The sequence below is a fragment of the Gobio gobio genome, assembly GCF_949357685.1.
Source record: "Gobio gobio genome assembly, chromosome: 9".
NCBI lineage: Eukaryota > Metazoa > Chordata > Actinopteri > Cypriniformes > Gobionidae > Gobio > Gobio gobio.
In genome coordinates this window covers 48702103-48724816 of record NC_137115.1, presented here as the reverse complement: position 1 = coordinate 48724816, position 22714 = coordinate 48702103, and the positions used below count along the sequence as shown (strand labels likewise).

The 22714-nt window shown below is 38.6% G+C and overlaps 2 protein-coding genes across 2 annotated transcripts in view; one reads left to right on the top strand and one right to left on the bottom strand.

Moving 5' to 3' along the window:
* Positions 1–307: 307 nt before the first annotated feature.
* Positions 308–13725, bottom strand: znf592 (zinc finger protein 592). Its single transcript, XM_079825331.1, has 9 exons — positions 12890–13725; positions 10522–12703; positions 8595–8773; positions 8316–8489; positions 8070–8214; positions 4804–5079; positions 2221–2333; positions 1987–2128; positions 308–1903 (listed from the first exon to the last, which is right to left on the bottom strand). The coding sequence occupies exons 2-9, from the start codon at positions 12682–12684 to the stop codon at positions 1451–1453; spliced, it is 3645 nt and encodes a 1214-aa protein (XP_079681457.1). The 5' UTR covers positions 12685–12703; positions 12890–13725; the 3' UTR covers positions 308–1450.
* A 6765-nt stretch (positions 13726–20490) lies between these two features.
* slc28a1 (solute carrier family 28 member 1) overlaps positions 20491–22714 on the top strand; it is a 34328-nt gene continuing 32104 nt past the window's right edge. Inside the window, exons 1-5 of the mRNA XM_079825019.1 lie at positions 20491–20754; positions 20985–21061; positions 21137–21210; positions 21421–21512; positions 21768–21957. Of these exons, the coding sequence (XP_079681145.1) occupies positions 20751–20754; positions 20985–21061; positions 21137–21210; positions 21421–21512; positions 21768–21957 (437 nt within the window). The 5' untranslated portion in view covers positions 20491–20750. The remainder of the gene's footprint in view (positions 20755–20984; positions 21062–21136; positions 21211–21420; positions 21513–21767; positions 21958–22714) is intronic.

Sequence of the window (22714 nt, the reverse complement as noted above, 5' to 3'; positions counted from 1 at the left end):
TGTGTGTTTAATGCTGCCTTCACGTGCTATCGGAAATTTCCTACTTCCCACTTATGAAGTCGTGATTACGAGCTCATTGCATTCAAATTTTGACTTGAGAGGGCGTTCATGTCCTATTTTTTAACTGGAAAACTAGTGTTTACGATTTTAATGTAACCTTTTCCCTTTAAATACTTTGTTCAGTTCAAAAATAATGTATGTTGAAGATGTTAATTAGTAGCTAAGTAATTCCTTTTTTAGAGCAATTTACCCAACACTGGACACACTAAGATAATCAAATTTACCCAACACTGGACACACTAAGATAATCAATGTTTTAATCTGAAACATTATTGGTGAAATAACTATGACCCCCCCCCCCCCAAAAAAAAAAAAAAAAAACAATAGTAATCTTTGTATTTTACATGTTAAATGCCCCCAAAACATCAAACCTCTGCTGACAGCACAAACTGTAAAGTTGAGTCTTTGATGTCTTTAATATGTAAATTCTTTATACAAGCATTTACAAAAGTGCTAAATTTGATTGTAAGAATGGCTCATTGAATATAAATGAGTAATCTACATGGAATGAATATGAAAATATATTTTCTCTGAGTGCAGATACCTGGGTTTAAGTGAATACCTTTCAGAATAATGTAATCTCCATCATAGCAAATACTGTTGCAGATGTTTAGCTTTGTGATACAAGTGCGCTACCTAATAAATATAAAGTAAACATCATCAGACATGCCCTTCCTTCAACAACCAGCACAGCATAAGCACACCAAAGATTGACCATCAAAGGGGCTAAATTCTTCTGCGTTTTTGGTGACCCTGAAAACAGCCAAAATATCACATGGCTGTCCCACTTATGGCTACAATATGTAACATACATAATATTTCCTGCATTGTAATGCACTCAAGACAGATTTGACAAAAACAAAAACATACAATTGCTCTGAAGAGAAACATTGAAACACATTGACATGACGCTTTTGCAATTACACAAAAAATAAATTATGATTATCCACATACATAGGATGAACAACTAAGCAGTAAAAAGTGACAAATAATTGCATGAATGTAACAGTTAAAGGGATAGTTTACCCAAAAATGTAAATTCTGTCATCATTTACTGTCTGGTTACCAACATTCTTCAAAATATCTTCTTTTGTGTTCAACAGAAGAAAGAAACGCATACAGGTTTGGAACAACACGAGGGTGAGCAAATGATAACATTTTCTTTTTTGGGTGAACTATCCCTTTAAGTTAATCCAAATAATGCAAAGAAACTCTGAATGAGAGTCCGTTTTAAACGTTATTTCATATATGTGATATATGTGACATGAGATATAGTTTTTCACTGTAAGGCAACATGTTTGCAGTACCACATTTATCAGCCGCGTATTCAGCAATCACATGTTAGCAGTTAAGTCGATTAGCAGCTTTCCACTGGAGTCCTTTCTTCTATTCAGTCCTTTTCTTCCTCAAATCCACTCGTTTCTGAAGCCTGTGTGTCGTTGCTGTCTGTGGGCTCAGTGTGGAGTTTGCGTTGCTCCTCCACTGTGGACACACCAGTCTTTTTTGGGGAAAGAGGTACAGTTTCATCGCTCAAGTCTGTTGAGTTGTCTCGTCCTTTCCCCGTCTCCTCACGCTCCTCTGGTTCTTTGACCTTATGTACAATGAAAAGGTGTCTGCTGAGTGCTAGCTGAGATGTGAAACAAAGGCCGCAGTGTTGGCACTGGGGTGTGTCGCTATCGGTTCTGTGTTGAGGTATGTGTTCCTGAAACTGGGCCTGGTTTTCAGAGGTAAAGCCACATTTGGCGCAGCGATAAAGATGCTTGGGCCGCTTGGCAGGGGTGTTGTGTGACGTTCCCCCCTTTCCCGCAACTCCTTGAGCCGCCTCTGCTCTTCTTTTTGGCCTCTGAAACAGGGAAAACATATTTGTACACGTCGTACCTGAAAAAATGTTTCTATAAAATAAATAAATGAAGTATTTGTGATTACCTGGCCTGTGGGTTTGCCCACCTCCTGAGATGCTAGCTTTGCCATCTGGCTGAAATCTGGGTTCTTGATTCCATGCATCAAGCTGATGTGGTTCTTTAGCAGAGAGTGTTTAGTGAAGGATATCCTCTCATTTGTGCAGTACCTTCAGATTGCATCAAGAAAGATACAAATCAAGGCTGCACTCAAAGATGCTAAACAAATCTTGATGAACCTTCAATTATTTAGTGGTTTTACCAGCATGTGTAGACTTTCTTTTTCCCATCGTGGTCACTGCGAATGTGTCGCTTAAGACTCAAGGGTGAATTAAAGGACCTTTCACATAGTCGACAAGGATGCCTCTTTACAGACTGCAAATAAACGGACACATTCAAATGTGAAAATCTCCCATCACAAATTGACTAGAGCAAAAAAATGAGTACTAGCCATTCAATCAAATACAAAATCCCACACGCATTGTATAATATGGGTGGGAATCTTTTGGTACCTCACAAATCGATTCTTGGGGTCTCGATTCAATTAATAAATTATTTTATTTTGAATCACATTTTGATTCAATATATGCATAGATTTGATTCTAGTTTACTGTTTTATGTTACTTTTCCAGTTTAATAGGTCGTGAAGAAAAAAACTTGAAATTTGTTTTGTTTTTCTTCCAATTTTAGTCAACCCAATATTATAAAACAATGCCATTTAAGATGATTGCGATTATTACACACATGACTGGCAGTCGTCTGTACTACAGCAAGGCAGGCACTTTTATTTTATTTTTGATATTGAAAATAGGAACAAAGAAGCAAATTACAAATAATAGGACAAATATACAATAGCAAAAATACACAAATGAAATAAACTTTTTCAGGTACAGTAGCATAGGTTTGATTCATATTAAAGATACAAAAGTGATTCAGTCAAAAGCATTGAGTGATTTTTTTAATTACCATTAATAAAACGACTGCAACTGTTTATGAGGCTGCTGGCCCTTTAATTTAATTTGTTACATTTATATAGCGCTTTTCTAGGCACTCAAAGCGCTTTACATATAGAAGGGGGATTCTCCTCAACCACCACCAATGTGCAGCATCCACCTGGATGATGCGACGGCAGCCTTATTGCGCCAGAACGCCCACCACACACCAGCCTTTTTAGGTGGGGGGTGGGGGGGGGGGGGGGGTGATGCTACTTCTTGCATTCTGACTTATTTACACTGTTAAAGAGTTTCTCATGCTAAACATGACCAAATTTTCAAAAAACTAGATGGACATATGACAGAGTATTTCTGTGCCAAATACACTCCTTCAGGATTCTAACAAGTTTCGGAAAGTTTTTTCCGAGTATGGCCCTGTATGACGTCATGAGCGCGTGTGCACACAGAGCAGGAGCAAGAGCCGCCCATCAACGAGCTTCGTTTGGGTTACAGGAGCCGTCGGCAGCACTGCTGTTTTGTTTTTAGACAACAAAATAAAAAATGTCACTAAAGAAGTGTGTTTCTGGTTGTGAGGGAAAGATAACCTTGATCAGCTTCCCAAATAACCCTGCATTAAAGAAACTGTGGATGCAGTTTGTTTTCCCGGAGTTCTGCAAGTGTGTTTGTTTGTTACGAGTCGAAACCACAGGCGGTGAGTGAAACTGCATCAAATGTCTGTTTTGTTGGCAATCGGCACGCAAGTGCATAAAATGTAAACAACACAAACGTATAGTGAATCGAATCCAGGGATAATGTCATGATGTATTTTGTGTGTGTGCGCTCATGACGCTTTACCGCCACGAGTTCGGCTGTTTTCGGATGTTTTCCGGTACAGCGTATCTGTCTTTTATAAATATGATAAAACCAGTGCTGGACAAATTAACGAGTTAACGCGGGCGATACATTTTTTTATTTTAACGCATTAAAAAAACGTAAAGCAATTAACGCAGCGTTTGTTTTTATATACATTTTTGCCCAGCGTTACATTATATGATCACGCTTTTAATCATGTAAATGCTTTTAAACAATCTAAGCGCGACAAGACAGAAGAGAACGTGCTGAATGTCAGTGTCCTGTGTGTGTCTGATCCCTAGTTGCGCCAGTCTCGTGCACACATCCAGTTCTCTTTCGCTCTTGAACAAACAATTAACATGAGAAAATTAGATATGGGAGCGTAATCGTAAACACCTCTGACTGGCCATTGTGCTTGTGCGCTCATCAAATATGTCTGTGATTGGCTACAACTATCATCAATGACGCTTTATACACACTGATACACACGGGAGCGTTTGAATGCAGGCATCTATCAGCCTACCGGTCCGCTGGTCGACGCCTGCTTTTGCTTTCAAACGCTCCCGCTTTCAAAACACTTTCGACACTTCCGTGTGCTTTCAAAAGCTCCCGTGCGTTGATCAGTGTAGCGAATCACAGGTACATTCGATGAGCGCAAGAGCACAATGGCCAGTCAGAGGTGTTTTCGATTACAGCTCAACAGCACTCAAAGCGTCGCATTTTTACAATTTCAGTACCGGTTTGGTATCGCGGTCTGTACTTTTGACAACACTACATGAATATTCCACATGATGTGCATTTTGACTTAATTGTGTGTGTGTTTGACCAGTCAAGCGCAATGAATTTGGGATTGCATGCATCTGAGAGGTGGCATCTGTGCACTCCATTGAGCCCTTTTTTGTGTTTAATAACACTCAACAATTTTGTCAATAATGACGTGTCAATAACTTTAAGTAGTACTGTTAAAAAAAAGTGTAACACTTAGGAAAATTGATTTTTTTTAATTTGTGAATCAATGCGAATCGTTAGAAGATAAAATATATATATATTTAGGATCTCACCCTGCCATGGCTGGTCTTCATGTGATTGACGAAGGTCTCCCTGTCAGGGACCCACAGGAGGCATTCTCCACAGGTCCAACCAGCGTTCCTCACACCATCGCCGGCACTTGACTTCCGTGCAGCAGAACTCTCTCTTCCCTTCACGCTGGCCTCATTAACCGGTTTGGTCAACCTCGGTTGGTGGTTTTGTGGTGACATTTTATCAGAGAAAGATATTGTCTCTGTCTTTTTGGGGCTTTTTTCTGCTTCACATCTGAAAACGCCACCATGAATAGTCTGAAGATGAAAAAGACAAATTATTTCACCTTCTAAATGTGAATAATTATATCAACATCTGAATGATATAAATACAGGACAGCTTTTATTCGGAGAGAAATTAGATATCTCTTGAGCTGGGGCAGTACAATGGCACTGGACGCATGACCTCTTTGAAAAATATTTGGGTTAACTTCTTACATCTTACATTGTCTTATTTATTCCCACTAGGTTTTATTGTACCATATTTTCCAGAAAATAAGTCGCATCTGACTATTTTATAGTCTCACCTGGTCAAAATTGCATTGTTGAGAAAAAACACAGATAAGTTGCAAGTTTATTATTAAAGTCGGGAATGATGTTTAAAAAAAGTGGTAAATCATTTTTTTTTTTTACAAACACAACAATTCCTTCAGTATTCTCAACAGGAATTTAAAATATAAGTATTTACAAACTAATTATAGTGCCGTTCTTTGTAAACATATATTCTGGAAAATACAGTATTATAGGTTTATTTAGGCCGCACTTATCTGCATATGTACAGGAAGTACTTCATTCCTAGCAGATAATTTTCTAAATGGTTTGCTTGCCATCTGGTCATCACAGCACTCTCATATTAAGCACTTTTGTAAGTTGATTTTGTTAAGAACATCTGCTCAATGTCTTAAAAGTAAATGACTTGTTGTAGTGCCAGACGGATCATAATGTACAAAATGTGTATGGAATAAACTCACACCTCCTTCCAAACACTGAATACATTATTTAGTGAAGATTTCCTTCAATAAGTACGTTTACACGCATCCAGTTATAATCGAGCTACAGGAGGTTTTTGCAGGTCTTCATCTCTAAGTATACGTAATCAAATATTTGACGTAATATCATATATCTGGGTTTAAGGTCGTATATCTCTATCTTTTGGAGCAAATGCACAATGCTTAGGCCATTTGTAGTCTGATTAACATATATACAAGCAGGACAAATCTGAGGTACCATCAGGCCTCGTCCACACTAATACGTTTTCGTTTGAAAACACATCTTTTTCTCTGTTTTACCCTTCCGTCCACATTGAGACAGCATTTTTATTAACAAAAACAAAGCTTTTTGAAAACGCTCTCCAAAGTGGATAAATATGAAAATGCAATTTTCGCGTTGTAGTGTGGACTGTAAAAAACGGAGGTATTGAAAACAATGACGCATGTTTAGTCATATTGCATATTGTACTGAGAGATATTCGTGTTTATGCTGGTATTGTGCCTGTTATGTGCTATTCACTTTAACACAGTTGCTAAAATGTGACCCTGGACCACAAAACCAGTCATAAGTTGCACAGGTATATTTGTGGCAATAGCCAAAAACACATTGTATGGGTCAATTATCCAATTTCCATGAAAATATTTAGTACATTTCCTACCGTAAATATATAAAAATGTATTATTAGTAGTAATGTGCATTGCTAAGGACTTCATTTGGACAATCTTTAGAGGCGATTTTCTCAATATTTCAGATTCTGACGTTTTAGACCAAACATAGTGGTGAGAGAGTGCGACCTGGACGAATCAGATATTTTGCTAAATAAAATGATCCTGCCAGAAGAATTGTGTGATATCTTTATTATGTCATGTTCCATCTGTATAATCTCAGTGAGCTTTTATGAGGGTTTATGCATGTGCAGTAAGGCGAATTTAGCATTTTCCGACCTTTCAGTGTGGATGAGAAACTTTTGGAAAACACTATTGTAGTGGTACAAGTCGGTACTGAAATTTAAAAAATGTGACGCTTTGAGCGCTGTAGAGCTGGAGTCATAGACACCTCTGACTGGCCATTGTGCTCATGCGCTCATCGGATGTGTCTGTGATTGGCTACAATGACCAACGCACGGGAGCATTTGAAAGCACACAGAAGTGTTTGAAAGTGTTTTGAAAGCGGGAGATCTGAAAGCACAAGCAGGCATCGACCAGCAGACCGGTAGGCTGATAGGCGCCTGTATTCAAACGCTCCCATGTGTATCAGTGTAAGCGCTCTGAGAAAAGCTTCATTTATGTATATTTACAACATGTTTTTGAAGCACTTGTAGCCAATCACAGACATATTTGATGAGCGTGCGAGCACAATGGCCAGTCAGAGGTGTTAACGATTCCGCACAACAGCGTTCAAAGCATCACATTTTTAAAATTTCAGTACCGACTTGGTACCGACGGTACTTTTGACAACACTACACTAGTGTGGACAGAGAGTGTTTTGAAACGAAAACGCCGTATTCAAATCTATCTGGATTAATGTAGACGCAGCCTGTAAGGGCTTAGGTCTGTTAGTCCAAATCTGGATGCTACAATTTCTAAAAAAAACATTAAAAAAAACTAAATTATAGCTTTAATCCGACAGAAATCAGACTTTTAAAGTGCATTTTAAACACATTAATAGTCTAAACGAACTAAAATTACAGTTTGACAAGACGATGTGTGTTCTGACTAATTTAAACGCCTTCTGATTGGCCAATGCGTTCACACCCTCAACAAACATATCTGTGATAGGCTACAATGCTCATTAAATATAAATCTTTGAAGATCTTCACAGAGCGCTAACACAAATTCACTAGAGCTCAATGATTCTGGATAAATTGACAATCACAATTTTTTGTATAAAATGGAGACCACGATTAGTCATTGTCTCATATACTGTATCACGACTTGTTTCGTTATTGAATGAATCAGCGCTTGCAAATAAATCTTTTAAATAAATTATTCAATGACAAACACTAAAGACAGCAGAATTCGTGGTTATTTAGGAATAAGATCGCATGGGTGTTTGAGTCGAGATCACAATCTTTTACCGATTAATTGTGCAGCTCTAAAATACACACCAGAGTGTTTAAAAGCAGTGCCTATTAGCAGGTGCCAGATTGACCCTGTACTCAATACTACTAGTACTGCAAAAATACTGTTTATAAAATTATAATATTAATATCAACTTGGTACCGAAGAACCGGTAGTTTTGACAACCCTAATACAAACCTTGAAATGTTGCACCAAAAGTAGTTTCTCTGGGAAGAACGAAGTGCACTCTGGACACTTGAACACACAAATTCGATGATGGAAATGTTGATACAACAGCTGCTTCCTCTTAAAAACCGTTTCACAGGAACACTTGAAGATCACCCTGCACAGAATGAACCAGAAGTAACACCTCAACACAGTTCTAGGAACACTTACAGTATTATGCCTGAACTTATGGTATAACAGATCAATAGATGCACTTACTGATGGCTGGGTTCACTGCCGCCATGCTTGTTTTTTAAATGAATCAGACAGCCGTCAGAAGTTTTGAAGGCTACAGGACATATAGTGCACTTATAGAAGACCTCACAATGCTTCTCCTCAATGTGACTCTTCAACAGGGACAGTGACATGAAAAGCATCTCACAATGCAGACACCTGGAAGAAATAGCATTTGAGTTAATCAGAGAGGGAGAGAGATGAAAACACAAAAGAGATTCACAGAATTTCATTGGCCTTGAGGTCACAGTTCCAGGTACTTACGAGTACCCAATTTTACGGGAATAGTGGAGACAATTCTCTTTCACATGCTTCTGGATGTCCACTGAGCGATTGAGTGCCCCACATTCAGGACAGCAATAAGGGGACTTGTGTGTGTGAATGCGTTGATGGGCCCTATAGCTGCACTTGTTGGGTAGCAGCATTGAGCAGACCTTGCACATCTGGATTTAAAGAAAGCAAACATAAGGGTCAATGACACAGAAGAGGGTCCACAACAAACACAAGGAAAAACCTCTTAATCTAGTGGCTAGTTCTTAGAAATGTACTCTTTGAAATGTACTCGCATTGATTTTATAGTGTTTTCGAAAAACTCTCATACCATTTTCAAGATTGACCATCAAGTAAAAAGTAAAAATACGTCTTCCTTGCATCTTGAAAACAGGTTTACTTAACCATTCATTTCAAAACCATTTTTTTTATATATATATATATATATATATATATATATATATATATATATATATATATATATATATATATATATATATATATATATATATATATATAAAATATACAAATTTAATGAAATATAAATTGTTAAAGGAACACTCCACTTTTTTTTGAAAATAGGCTCATTTTCCAACTCCCCTAGAGTTAAACAGTTGAGTTTTACCATTTTCGAATCCATACTGCCAGACCGGCAGTAGCACTTTTAGCATAGCTTAGCATAGATCATTGAATCTGATTAGACCGTTAGCATCTTGCTCAAAAAAATGACCAAAGAGTTTCAATATTTTTCTCTTCTGTAGTTACATCGTGTACTAAGACCGATGGAAAATGAAAAGTTGCTGAATAAAAGTATTAATTTCTTTCAAAGAAAGAAAGAAAAAATACTGACCCCAAACTTTTGAATGGTAGTGTATATTGTTACAAATTATATTGTTATTGTTAGTGAATGTTGTTAAAAGATTTCTATTTTAAATAAATGCTGTTCTTTTGTAACTTTTTATTCATCAAAAAAACCTGAAAAAAATTATCACGGGTTATAAAAAAATATTAAGCAGCACAATTGTTCCCAATATTGATAATAAATCAGCATATTAATGATTTCTGAAGGATCAGTGACACTGAAGACTAGAGTAATGGCTGATGATAACAGAAATAAATTATATTTAGTGCTGTCAAGCGATTAATCGCATCCAAAATAAAAGTTTGTGTTTACATAATATATGTGTGTACTGTGTATAATTATTATCTATATATAAATACACACTCATGCATGTTTATATTTAAGAAATCATTTTTATATTTATATCAAATATTTATACTTATATATAATCTAAATTATATACAGTATATACACGTGCAAATACTGTTAAATATATACACGAATAAGTGTGTATTTACATATTAATTATACACAGTACACACATATATTATGTAGACACAAACTTTTATTTTGGATGCGATTAATTGCAATTAATCGTTTGACAGCACTCATTTTTAAGTATATTAAAATAGAAAACCAATATTTTAAATTGTAATAATATTTCACAATATTACTGTTTCTTTCCGTATCTTTGATCAAATAAATGCAGGCTTGATGAGCACATGACTTATTTCAAAAACATTAAAAATAGTAATGTTTCCAAATTTTGGACCGGTGCAAATTATTGCACACTCCTACTTTTTGCCTAAAAATGTGAGTTATCTGATATTTTAAGGGACTTTTTAAAGAACTTGACAGACAGTCACAAGGGTCTGCATAGGTCCTTTCTATGATATAATTTCCTGTTTTGCTATTTTTTTTTTACTTAATTTGTTGGACAAACGTTTTCATATATTCTGAAATAGAAAGCAGTGAAGCAGTTTTGTGTGTATTGGATTTTAATGTATTTTGAATAAAAAAATATTTTTCTGTTATTTCTGTTATTCTTTGTGATTCCAGTAGTTCAATAAGTAGACTTACCAGACCTTCAGCCTCCGATGACCTCTGATAGTGACCTGCAAGTGCGGTGTAATCTGACATCTGTTTATTACAGTCCAGACATTTGTATCCATGTCTAATAACTTTGTCGGGATAAAGTGGCAAGACTGTTTGGCCTTTGGATGACTCTGTGGTGCTGTTCCTGCAAGGTATCTGATTCACGGACTGCTTAGTCTTGGTGGGTGCCAACATATGGTCAACAGCAATGGGCTTCATAAACAACTGTGTGCACTGCATCACCATGCCTTTGTTCTTGTGTTCACGAGCATGAGCCAGGAGAGCACATTTGTTGAAAAACACCAATGTTTTAGAGCAGTGTGTGCACGCGACTTCAATATGCACACTCCTCCGGCTGTAATGGTAAGCGAGGCTCTTTTCCAGCCCGAAAGAGTCTCCGCATTCTAGGCAGCAATAGCCTTGCGGTGGGAGCTTGATATTGGTGCCTGGTGGTGGACTCAGGTCAGGAACATATGTTGGCACTGGGTTTGAGTAATTCAACAGTCTGTTTAAGGTTCCAGCTGCAGTATTTGAGACAACAGCTCGTGTGTTTGGGGAGACTTTTTTAACTTGATGCACCAATGGTACAGAACTGCACACCATTGACGATGATAAGTGAGAGGGCTCCTGTCTGTTAGTGGAGGACCTTGCTGTAACTGAGGCCGCCACGCTATGTGGGACTAGATTTAGGTTTGCCAAGTGTAATGCCTTCGGTAGATAGTTTGTATTAGCAAAAGAGCCCATCTGAGCAGATGGAGCCTTCCTTTGCTTGGTCCCACCATGCGTTGTCTTTAGGGTATGACTATTATTTTGGCTTTGAGGCTTCTTTGAGCTCCTCACCGATTTCGTGCTGCATTTTCCCCCCAATAAAGCGGTCTTCGAGGCTTCCTGATTTCCATCTTCAAAAATGACCTCCGAAATGATGTCATTTGAACGATTCACAGGCAATGTTTTCGAGAAGGCATCTTCAACTGAGGACTGAGATGGAGAAGACCCAAACGGTGACGTGAGATCTTCGGTCTCAGAGTCTGGCAATATGCTTGTGACGGTGCGTTTGATTTCTCCAGATGAGGTTTTGATTGTCTTTATTCTGACTCGTGGGATGGCTGGAGGCGAGCCAGTAGCGACAGCTGGAGATGCTTTACCACTGCTGTCACTGCATATACTCATTGGGCTGTCAGGCTGTTTCACGAAACGTTTCACCACTTCCAGAGGACTTCTTGGGCTCCTTGGCGAAATTGGTATTTTTGGACTGGTTTTCGTGGACTCTTTTGGGGTAACAGGAAAGTCCCTTGAATTAGTTTGCCCAGCAGGATCCTTTTTAGCATTTAGGGCTACCAATGCATCAAGACAAGAGGACAATCTGGAGGTATGAGCTTTGACGCATGGACGGGAAGAAGGACTAGTCGTCTCAGGTGTTGGATATGCATTTGTTCCACAATCTTGGATGCAGTCCCTCTTAGTCGCAGATTCATAATTTTCATCATACTCGAGATCATCCACACCTTTTGAACCATGATGTCTTTCATTGCACTTGTCTGTCAAGTTGGATGCATCAGGATTTTCATGACTGTCTAAAACAGGAAGAGGCGAAGATGTAAATAGTGAATCAGAGGGGAAGTACGAGGTCTCTGCAGATTTTGGACAGTCGTCGATTCCATTGCTTTGAATGTCTTCAGATTCCGGGCTAGATATTGGGCTAAACTGAGGCATAGACACTGATAGAACTTTTTCAGTCTTGTAGAGGCTGGGAATCTTTTCCAAGGAATGTCTTGAACGGTCTCCGTTGACCGAAGAGCTTTCCAGCCTTGGGTAGCTAGAGGGATGTGTCTCCAGTGAGCCTGCAGAAGTTTTGAAGCCATTTTGTAAAAGCTGCCCCAAATGAGAGCTCTCCTTCTCCACAAGATTTTCATAGGAGTTCTGGCGGCTGGTGTTCTTTACGATAACACTGACAACAGGGACATCAGTTGTAGGCACTGGGTGAGGGATCAAAACCGTGGCATCCATACACATCTCTGAGTGCTTCAGGTGTCCCTCTCCCTCATCTTGATTCCCATGAATGGCCTCTTTGGCATCCAGACTGGTCGCATCAGGGATGTCAAAGGCAGCCAAGAGATCATCAAAATCAGGGGTCTTCATATCACCCATAATTGAAGGCTTTCAAAACCTGAAGTGGATAAAATATAGGATGAGAATGAAATCAAATGATACGAAGAACACATAAAACTAACGTATTTAATACCACAACTAAAAGACATAAAACCTCCTTACAACAAAATGTATCACCCAAGATCTATAACATGCTGAATTGCATTGATGACAAAATACAAAATAAAGATGTAATAGTAATCACCATTTGATTCCTGGTTAATTCATCTCAGCGGTTGTTGATGTCCATTAGTTTTGCTGCTGTGGACCTTCATCTGTGTTGCACTGACAGGAACTTCCATAGTACTGGTCCAGCCAGCTCAGACTTGTTTATGGAAACTTTGACCCCTTTCTAAGCATTTTAACATCATACTACTGTATTTGACAGAACCACACTGCTGTTTCTTTACAGCAAGATCTACCTCAGTATAGTTGGCCTGTCATCCTCACATAAATTAATTTAAACTGAAAATTGTCGAAAAAAATGTTTTAGACCGATAGAACAACCTTTCACAGAAGTTACGTCAATAAAAAACAATACATTTATCGACAGTTATGGGCTTTTTGTACGAGGTGTTAGAGAGCTAGCTTTAGCATATGCTAACTGAGAAAACAATCCGTCGACAAGCTAACACACCGTTTAAAACATCGCTTAAAATCAGATTGGTACTATTTCATCCCGTAACACACGCCCTGTCATTTCTACCGTGTTTATTGTTAAAGACAGATGAGAGAAATGAAGAAAGTAAAGCGTTTCGTGTTGACAGAAGCTTTAGCTGTGCGCTTCTCTAGCTGCTCACATCCCAGCTCTGTAAATAACGCAAACCTGCGGTAATAATACAAGGCTGCGGGTCTACAGCCAAACAAGCATTTAAATCAACCCTTTAAATGCCATGCAAATGGATGAGCAAGTCAGCGTAAGGTATGTTTGATTTGTGAGGTTTATAAAAGTGAGTTGTTTACAGTTGCCCGCTGTCTGCTAGCTAACAGCTCTCTCCCCTTCCTGTGTGCTGTGCTTGAGAACCCCGCTCAACGACACACACGGGATGTGGCTCAAATCGTCGTGAGCTGCCTACATAGACAGCATTTTTTGGACAGACACTTGGGAACATATTCAAAACGCGCCCGTGATGCGCAAACATTCAGCAACCACAGACACGTCTCCTCAAACTACAATTCAAACGACAACTAGTCTATTTATTTTATATAGCGTGTTAACATGCATGCTCTGTAAAAAGTCGTTGGCTACTGATCAAATTCTATAATACAAGATAATTTAATTGTAGCCTATTATTCTCTGCCTAGCTTATAGTGACCAAATGAGACACATATTGGCCTAAATTATTCCATTGTGATGTTTTCACAAAAAAGTTTTGTTTTTTATTTGTTTGTTTAAATTTCTTCTCAATATAGCATTCAACATGAATGTTAACCTTCAATTTGACATTTAAGCAACACATTGTTTTTTATGTCACATAGGTTTTAAGGTTATCTTAAACTAAGACAGACTTTGACAGGGTGGAAACGCTTGTACTGAAAACATTTCTTTCTGAAGAAACTGTCAAGATAAAGGTGGATAGGATTAGGTTTAACTTGTGCTGATAAAGTGTAGCCTATATATTACACAATCACTGGAATAATCAAAAACTACTCTCGTTCCTTTGGGAATATGTAAAGTTTTGTAAAGTGGGCTTGAATGAGCAGTCAAATTCTGTCATGAACTGATTTCAGAAATTGTTTCCAAGTTCCATGTTCCAACAATGATATAGCCCTATCAATTTCCATCAATGTTCAAATAATGTAGTCCTTAGCTCATCAAATTCCTTCATGACAATTCCAACTACTAAAATAGACCTATGTAGCCTCCACAAAAATGTAGATAAGCGCCTAACACTGACCTTCACTTTAAAAAAAAACATTTCTTTTGAAAACATTTTTATAGACCGTATACTGGTCTTATTACTACCCACAATAAATACTTAATTAATACTCGGTTGTAATGTAGACACATGTATTTTCTGTAAAGCTGCTTTGAAACGATATGTATTGTGACAAGCACTATACAAATAAATGTGAATTGAATTTAATTGATTTAATGCGCAAATACATCTATAGACAAAAATTACTTCAGACCTGTAACACACTAATAAACAGAGGTCAGAATGACAATAAACTATCAATGTTTTCTAATGTGTTTAAAAAAAAACAAAAAAAACATTAACCTCATAACTATATTCTTTGACACTTGGCTGATATTATAGATAAATCATGACTGCTTGCTCCAGCAAAGCACATAAAATGCCTTGATGAATATCTGATGTGTTTTGTACACATTAGACCTTCAATAAAATGCAGTGGTCCACAATTCGGTGCGTCATCTTGTGTTAAAGGTATTAGGCTCCATTTAATTTTATGGCTGTTTTCAAATTTCCATGAAAACAGTCATAGATTCCACATATTGTCTGACGGTTGGATTACATTTTTTAATTATGTAAACTTTTATAAGCATTCTATGGAGTCTTGCTTCAGATGGGAGCTTCAGTCTACTTTCTGGAAGGCATAATATACCAGTTTAGGGTCAGAATGGCTGTACATTTTACCTGAATGTGAAGTAACATGGAAATCAAATTGATCTAAAAACTGCATATTGTGCATCATCAGTGGACAAAGACAGCATCAAAGAAAAAAATTCTACTAGGAAGTAAAAAAAAAAAAACATGGGTTGATACAGAATTAATAGATTAAAAAGAGATTAATAATTCTCCATATGCTCAGATTGCTTTTTATTATTACTATATATGTGTTCTGTATTCAGGCATAAAAGTGTGCAACAGTGGCATCTAGCGTCCAAATTGTCTAAAGCTGGTAGTTGTTGTACACCTCACTATCTCATTTTTTAGTGTTTTTTTTTTTTTTCAAACTGCACATCTTTATTAAGTTCTCTTATGATATAGATACTTATTGGGAGTGACAGGGCCCACCCATAAAAATGGTGTATTGCGATTGTGAATCCAAAACAAACTGTATTGCTGCTTACATTAAACAGCAGACTTAAGACATTTTGACATTTGAATATCACAAAATCGGTACTTGTCAAAACATAACGTGCACAATACACAGTAGAATTTATGAGAAGCAGAGATACACACATTTCCTAGAAAATGCACACTACTGGATGAGAGAGAGGGTGGAAAATAGAAATGGGAGCCTGAGTGAGGAGCCATGGGTGGAGCGTGAAGTCCAGCTCCCCCTCTTTAGATGTAATTTGGGCGTAATGGGTGGTCCTAGAAGGTCCGACCACACCATAACCCTATGGAGACCCATCAGATCCACAGAGGAGCTGGACGTAATTTGGCTCTGCAGTGAGTGAGCACCACTTGGCTTGAGTGGCTTCAACATGCTGTCTGTCAGAGACGATAATGAACATAATACATAACGCATGTATACATTTGTTCTTCACTCGCTGAAATTGAATTGGAATAATCAGGGAACTGAGTGGAATACTTCACACTGCATGCTAAAGAAAATAAACATCAATCCAATTTGAAAAACTTTGCGGGGTTAGTGAACATCATTCAACATTGTGTTGGTTTTGACAGACATTTTTATGCCCAAACGATGCATTCTGATTCTGGCATTCCTGATTTGAAAAATTTGAATAATTTACTTTTCTTGCACGTTTGAGCTTCAGCAAGAACCAATGAGGTTCATTCTTGTGTTACGCATCGCATTTGAGCTTCAGCAAGAGCCAATGAGGTTAATTCTTGTGTTACGCAGCACGTTTGAGCTTCAGCAGGAGCCAATGAGGTTCATTCTCGTGTTACGCAGCACGTTTGAGCTTCAGCAAGAGCCAATGAGGTTCATTCTCGTGTTACGCAGCACGTTTGAGCTTCAGCAAGAGCCAATGAGGTTCATTCTTGTGTTACGCAGCACGTTTGAGCTTTAGCAAGAACCAATGAGGTTCATTCTCGTGTTATGCAGCACGTTTGAGCTTTAGCAAGAACCAATGAGGTTCATTCTCGTGTTACGCAGCACGTTTGAGCTTCAGCAAGAACCAATGAGGTTCATTCTCGTGTTACGCAGCACGTTTGTGCTTCAGCGAGAGCCAATGAGGTTCATTCTCGTGTTACGCAGCACGTTTGAGCTTCAGCGAGAGCCAATGAGGTTCATTCTCGTGTTACGCAGCACGTTTGTGCTTCAGCGAGAGCCAATGAGGTTCATTCTCGTGTTACGCAGCACGTTTGTGCTTCAGCAAGAGCCAATGAGGTTCATTCTCGTGTTATGCAGCACGTTTGAGCTTTAGCAAGAACCAATAAGGTTCATTCTCGTGTTATGCAGCACGTTTGTGCTTCAGCAAGAACCAATGAGGTTAATTCTCGTGTTATGCAGCACGTTTGAGCTTCAGTGAGAGCCAATGAGGTTCATTCTCGTGTTATGCAGCACGTTTGAGCTTCAGCGAGAACCAATGAGGTTCATTCTCGTGTTACGCAGCACGTTTGAGCTTCAGTGAGAGCCAATGAGGTTCATTCTCGTGTTATGCAGCACGTTTGAGCTTTAGAAAGAACCAATGTGGTTCATTCTCGTGTTATGCAGCACGTTTGAGCTTTAGAAAGAACCAATGAGGTTCATTCTCGTGTTATGCAGCACGTTTGTGCTTCAGCAAGAACCAATGAGGTTCATTCTCGTGTTACGCAGCACGTTTGAGCTTCAGCAAGAACCAATGAGGTTCATTCTCGTGTTACGCAGCACGTTTGTGCTTCATCTAGAACCAATGAGGTTCATTCTTGTGTTACGCAGCACGTTTGAGCTTTAGCAAGAACCAATGAGGTTCATTCTCGTGTTATGCAGCACGTTTGAGCTTTAGCAAGAACCAATGAGGTTCATTCTCGTGTTACGCAGCACGTTTGAGCTTCAGCAAGAACCAATGAGGTTCATTCTCGTGTTACGCAGCACGTTTGTGCTTCATCTAGAACCAATGAGGTTCATTCTTGTGTTACGCAGCACGTTTGAGCTTTAGCAAGAACCAATGAGGTTCATTCTCGTGTTATGCAGCACGTTTGAGCTTTAGCAAGAACCAATGAGGTTCATTCTCGTGTTACGCAGCACGTTTGAGCTTCAGCAAGAACCAATGAGGTTCATTCTCGTGTTACGCAGCACGTTTGAGCTTCAGCGAGAGCCAATGAGGTTCATTCTCGTGTTACGCAGCACGTTTGTGCTTCAGCGAGAGCCAATGAGGTTCATTCTCGTGTTACGCAGCACGTTTGTGCTTCAGCAAGAGCCAATGAGGTTCATTCTCGTGTTATGCAGCACGTTTGAGCTTTAGCAAGAACCAATAAGGTTCATTCTCGTGTTATGCAGCACGTTTGTGCTTCAGCAAGAACCAATGAGGTTAATTCTCGTGTTATGCAGCACGTTTGAGCTTCAGTGAGAGCCAATGAGGTTCATTCTCGTGTTATGCAGCACGTTTGAGCTTCAGCGAGAACCAATGAGGTTCATTCTCGTGTTACGCAGCACGTTTGAGCTTCAGTGAGAGCCAATGAGGTTCATTCTCGTGTTATGCAGCACGTTTGAGCTTTAGAAAGAACCAATGTGGTTCATTCTCGTGTAATGCAGCACGTTTGAGCTTTAGAAAGAACCAATGAGGTTCATTCTCGTGTTATGCAGCACGTTTGTGCTTCAGCAAGAACCAATGAGGTTCATTCTCGTGTTATGCAGCACGTTTGAGCTTCAGCAAGAGCCAATGAGGTTCATTCTCGTGTTATGCAGCACGTTTGAGCTTTAGCAAGAACCAATAAGGTTCATTCTCGTGTTATGCAGCACGTTTGTGCTTCAGCAAGAACCAATGAGGTTAATTCTCGTGTTACGCAGCACATTTTTGCTTCAGCAAGAACCAATGAGGTTCATTCTCGTGTTACGCAGCACGTTTGAGCTTCAGCAAGAACCAATGAGGTTCATTCTTGTGTTACGCAGCACGTTTGTGCTTCAGCAAGAACCAATGAGGTTCATTCTTGTGTTACGCAGCACGTTTGAGCTTCAGCAAGAACCAATGAGGTTCATTCTTTTGTTACGCAGCACGTTTGAGCTTCAGCAAGAACCAATGCGGTTCATTCTTTTGTTACGCAGCACGTTTGAGCTTCAGCAAGAACCAATGAGGTTCATTCTTGTGTTACGCAGCACATTTGAGCTTCAGCAAGAACCAATGAGGTTCATTCTTGTGTTACGCAGCACGTTTGAGCTTCAACAAGAACCAATGAGGTTCATTCTCGTGTTATGCAGCACGTTTGAGCTTCAACAAGAACCAATGAGGTTCATTCTCGTGTTACGCAGCACGTTTGAGCTTCAGCAAGAACCAATGAGGTTCATTCTCGTGTTACGCTGCACGTTTGTGCTTCAGCAAGAACCAATGAGGTTCATTCTTGTGTTACGCAGCACGTTTGAGCTTCAGCAAGAACCAATGAGGTTCATTCTCGTGTTACGCAGCACGTTTGAGCTTCAGCAAGAACCAATGAGGTTCATTCTCATGTTATGCAGCACGTTTGAGCTTCAGCAAGAACCAATGAGGTTCATTCTTGTGTTATGCAGCACGTTTGAGCTTCAGCAAGAACCAATGAGGTTCATTCTCGTGTAACGCAGCATGTTTGTGCTTCATTAAGAACCAATGAGGTTAATTCTCGTGTTACGCAGCATGTTTGTGCTTCAGCAAGAACCAATGAGGTTCATTCTCGTGTTGCGCAGCACGTTTGTGCTTCAGCAAGAACCAATGAGGTTCATTCTCGTGTTACGCAGCACGTTTGTGCTTCAGCAAGAACCATTGAGGTTAATTCTCGTGTTACGCAACACGTTTGAGCTTCAGCAAGAACCAATGAGGTTAATTCTTGTGTTACGCAGCACGTTTGAGCTTCAGCAAGAACCAATGAGGTTCATTCTCGTGTTACAAAGCACGTTTGAGCTTCAGCAAGAGCCAATGAGGTTCATTCTCGTGTAACGCACACGTTTGAGCTTCCGCAAGAACCAATGAGGTTCATTCTCGTGTTATGCAGCACGTTTGAGCTTCAGCAAGAACCAATGAGGTTCATTCTCGTGTTACGCATCACGTTTGAGCTTCAGCAAGAACCAATGAGGTTCATTCTCGTGTAAGGCACACGTTTGAGCTTCCGCAAGAACCAATGAGGTTTATTCTCGTGTTACGCAGCACGTTTGAGCTTCAGCAAGAACCAATGAGGTTCATTCTTGTGTTACTCATCACGTTTGAGCTTCAACAAGAACCAATGAGGTTCATTAAATCTGTTCATCATAAAGCGATCAAGTCTCTTCACACAGAGAAAAAGGGTGTCAAAATTGTAACTGGGGCAGTACCCTAAAAAGGACATCTTTGTATCTTTTTCACCCCTAAAGGTACAATCTTGACACCTTTTATCTCTGTGTTCAGAAAATTTGAACTCAAACGCTCAATTCATATGGATTAATTTTACAACCTCTTTATGAACTTTTTGAAGAGTCAATGTGGTAATTATAGCTGTCCATGGAGGAACAGAAAAATCTCTCAGATTTCATCAAAACAATCTTCAGAATTTCAATTTTTGGGGGAACTATCGCTTTAAGACAATTATCAAAGTTTAATAAAATATTGTTTAATTTTCCAATAAAAGATGATAATATTCCGCTTGCCCGCCCTGCCAGTGTGTCCTGGCACCGGGCCTGTTTTGATTGGTAATCCTCGCAGCCACATGCTCGCCATGTGACTCTGGCACTGGGACGGCCATAGAATGGCAGGGCCTCCGCCCTCCGTCACGTTACATTTTTGTTATTCCTGATAATTTGTTTTCCTACTTTGTATCTTGTTGGCCTCTGGAAATAAGGAGGAGCTTCATTGTAATAAATGATAAAAAGATGCTGTTTCATGACTACTCAGTGTAGTCCTCACTTACTAATCTGATAGCAACATGCAAGTGTCTTAAATAAAAACACATTCGTATGTAGTTAATTAATGATAAGATTTCCAAGTGGGCAGAGTATATATCCTGGCTCAAGGTTCAAGACCCAGCAGTTGTCACAGAGAACGCAGAATGAGTAAGCCACGCATTTACTTCTACATTCTTTAGAGATTTATTTTTCAAGCGGGTATTTGAACAGGTGGTTTTACCATGGTTTGCATAAAGGAGGTGTTGGTTTTGTATTTGTAGGTAGTTGTTAATGATTGTTTGGATGAAATGTGAAAAAGAAACTTGCAGCTCTTAAGGAATTGTTGGATCAAGGTTCATTAGAGCTGGGTAAAAAGTTTTCTGATACTTTCCTAACAGCGGACAAAGAAGATTTACAGTTGACAACCGTCTCATATGGGAATGAACAAGGTGTGGACAATCCAGCATTTGTGAAGGTAGGCTTGAGGAAGTATGAGGAAGTTCTCTGAAAAGTTAACAAGTTAAAAATCTCGATTTTGTTTTATCTTTAGGAGGATAAATTAACAGATGACCAGAGTGACAGTGATAAAGAAGAGTCAGAGAACCAGTCAAACTCATGCATAAGGTGTGGTTGTGAATCTAATCAGTGAATACAGATTTCATTGTTACATTATTTAGTAATGAAATTCCTTTGAAATTGCATAATGCGTCATTCTAAGCTCACCCAAATTAAGAAATAGACAAAAGTGTAAATACATTGACTGTGTCAACCCAATTATGCTGTTACACTTCACATGTGCAAGATCTTTTGCTATTTATTTATTGTTTACCACAGCAAAGCATGCATACCCATCACGGCCACAGAGATCTTCTGCAAGACACACTCCAAAATAATCAAATACATCGCTTTGGGAATCTTTGCTGCAGGTAACATATTTTCATCTTCCAAGTTTTATATCTACAGTATACACTCTATAAAATAAAGGTTCCAAAAGGAGGATTCAGTGAATATTTTTCTTTTCTTAGTGTGAAGAACATTTGGAACAACTGATGCCAATAAAGAACCTTTATTCTTGAGAGTTAACTGTTTCTAATTACACATGGTGTTACATTATCCATTGGTGATTCTTTCTTCAAGTGAACAGCGTACAATAGCTCATGATTTTGTGTTTTAAATCGTAGGTTATTTGGCATACTTCATTGCTGCATGTTATTTGGACTTCCAGAGGGCAGTTGCTCTGGTTGTCCTGACTTGTCTGGGGGTGTTCATCATCATTTGCAAACTAGTGAATAAGTACAAGGGTGAAAGCATAAGGAGCTTTTTCGAGCCTGCTCAAAGGTGTTTCAAATCCAATATCAGATGGATAAAATGGTGAGTTGGACACTTTAATTCACTATCTTTCAAAAGGTTTGTCTATAAGATGTTTAAATGTTTTTGAAAGAAGTCTTATTTATCTGATCAAAATACAGTAATAATGTGAAAAATTATTAAGTTAAGATAGGATGATTAGAAAGAACAAAAAAGAGCAGCATTTCAACAGAAATCTTTTGTAACATTAGAAATGTCTTTACTGTTACTTGGAATTCCCTTTGGAATTTCCAATGCCATTTTAGAAGTGCCTTTTGTTAGTGTGTTGCTAACAAGTTGCTTTATAATGAATACAAATAGTACAACAATGTGAGTTATGTTCTTGTGTAACAACTAGTTTTTAGAGGTCTGAAAATTCATGTTTGAGGTTTTGACAGTCTGTAATTCATGTTGTAGAACAAAACAGAAAAAAATATGTTTATCACAGACCTTTAGGTATTTAAATTAATCAATTTTCCTCAAATCAATTCTAATATGAATTAAATGTTAAACATGTTAATTCAAGATTTAAACTAAAATTATTTCTAACAATTATCTGGTAACACTTTACATTTCATTTGATAACTGTCATGGTCAGTGGCTGTAATGCAGCGCTCAACAAAAGGAATAGGAAAGAATTCACAAAGAATACACTGATAATACACTGTAAACCCGATTAAGTTGGCAATTTTTTATATAATCAATTTTTTAAGTAAAAGGAACACTCCACTTTTTTTGAAAATAGGTGCATTTTCCAACTCCCTTAGAGTTTCACAAGTTC

Bases quoted from the DNA above. Each gene is read 5' to 3' on its own strand.
- znf592 (XM_079825331.1), bottom strand. From the start codon at position 12,684: ATGGGTGATATGAAGACCCCTGATTTTGATGATCTCTTGGCTGCCTTT. The intron at 8,215-8,315 runs GTAAGTGCATCT...CATTCTGTGCAG, and splicing joins GGCAGTGAACCCAGCCATCA to GGTGATCTTCAAGTGTTCCT. The intron at 2,334-4,803 runs GTGAGATCCTAA...GTTTATTTGCAG, and splicing joins TGAAGACCAGCCATGGCAGG to TCTGTAAAGAGGCATCCTTG.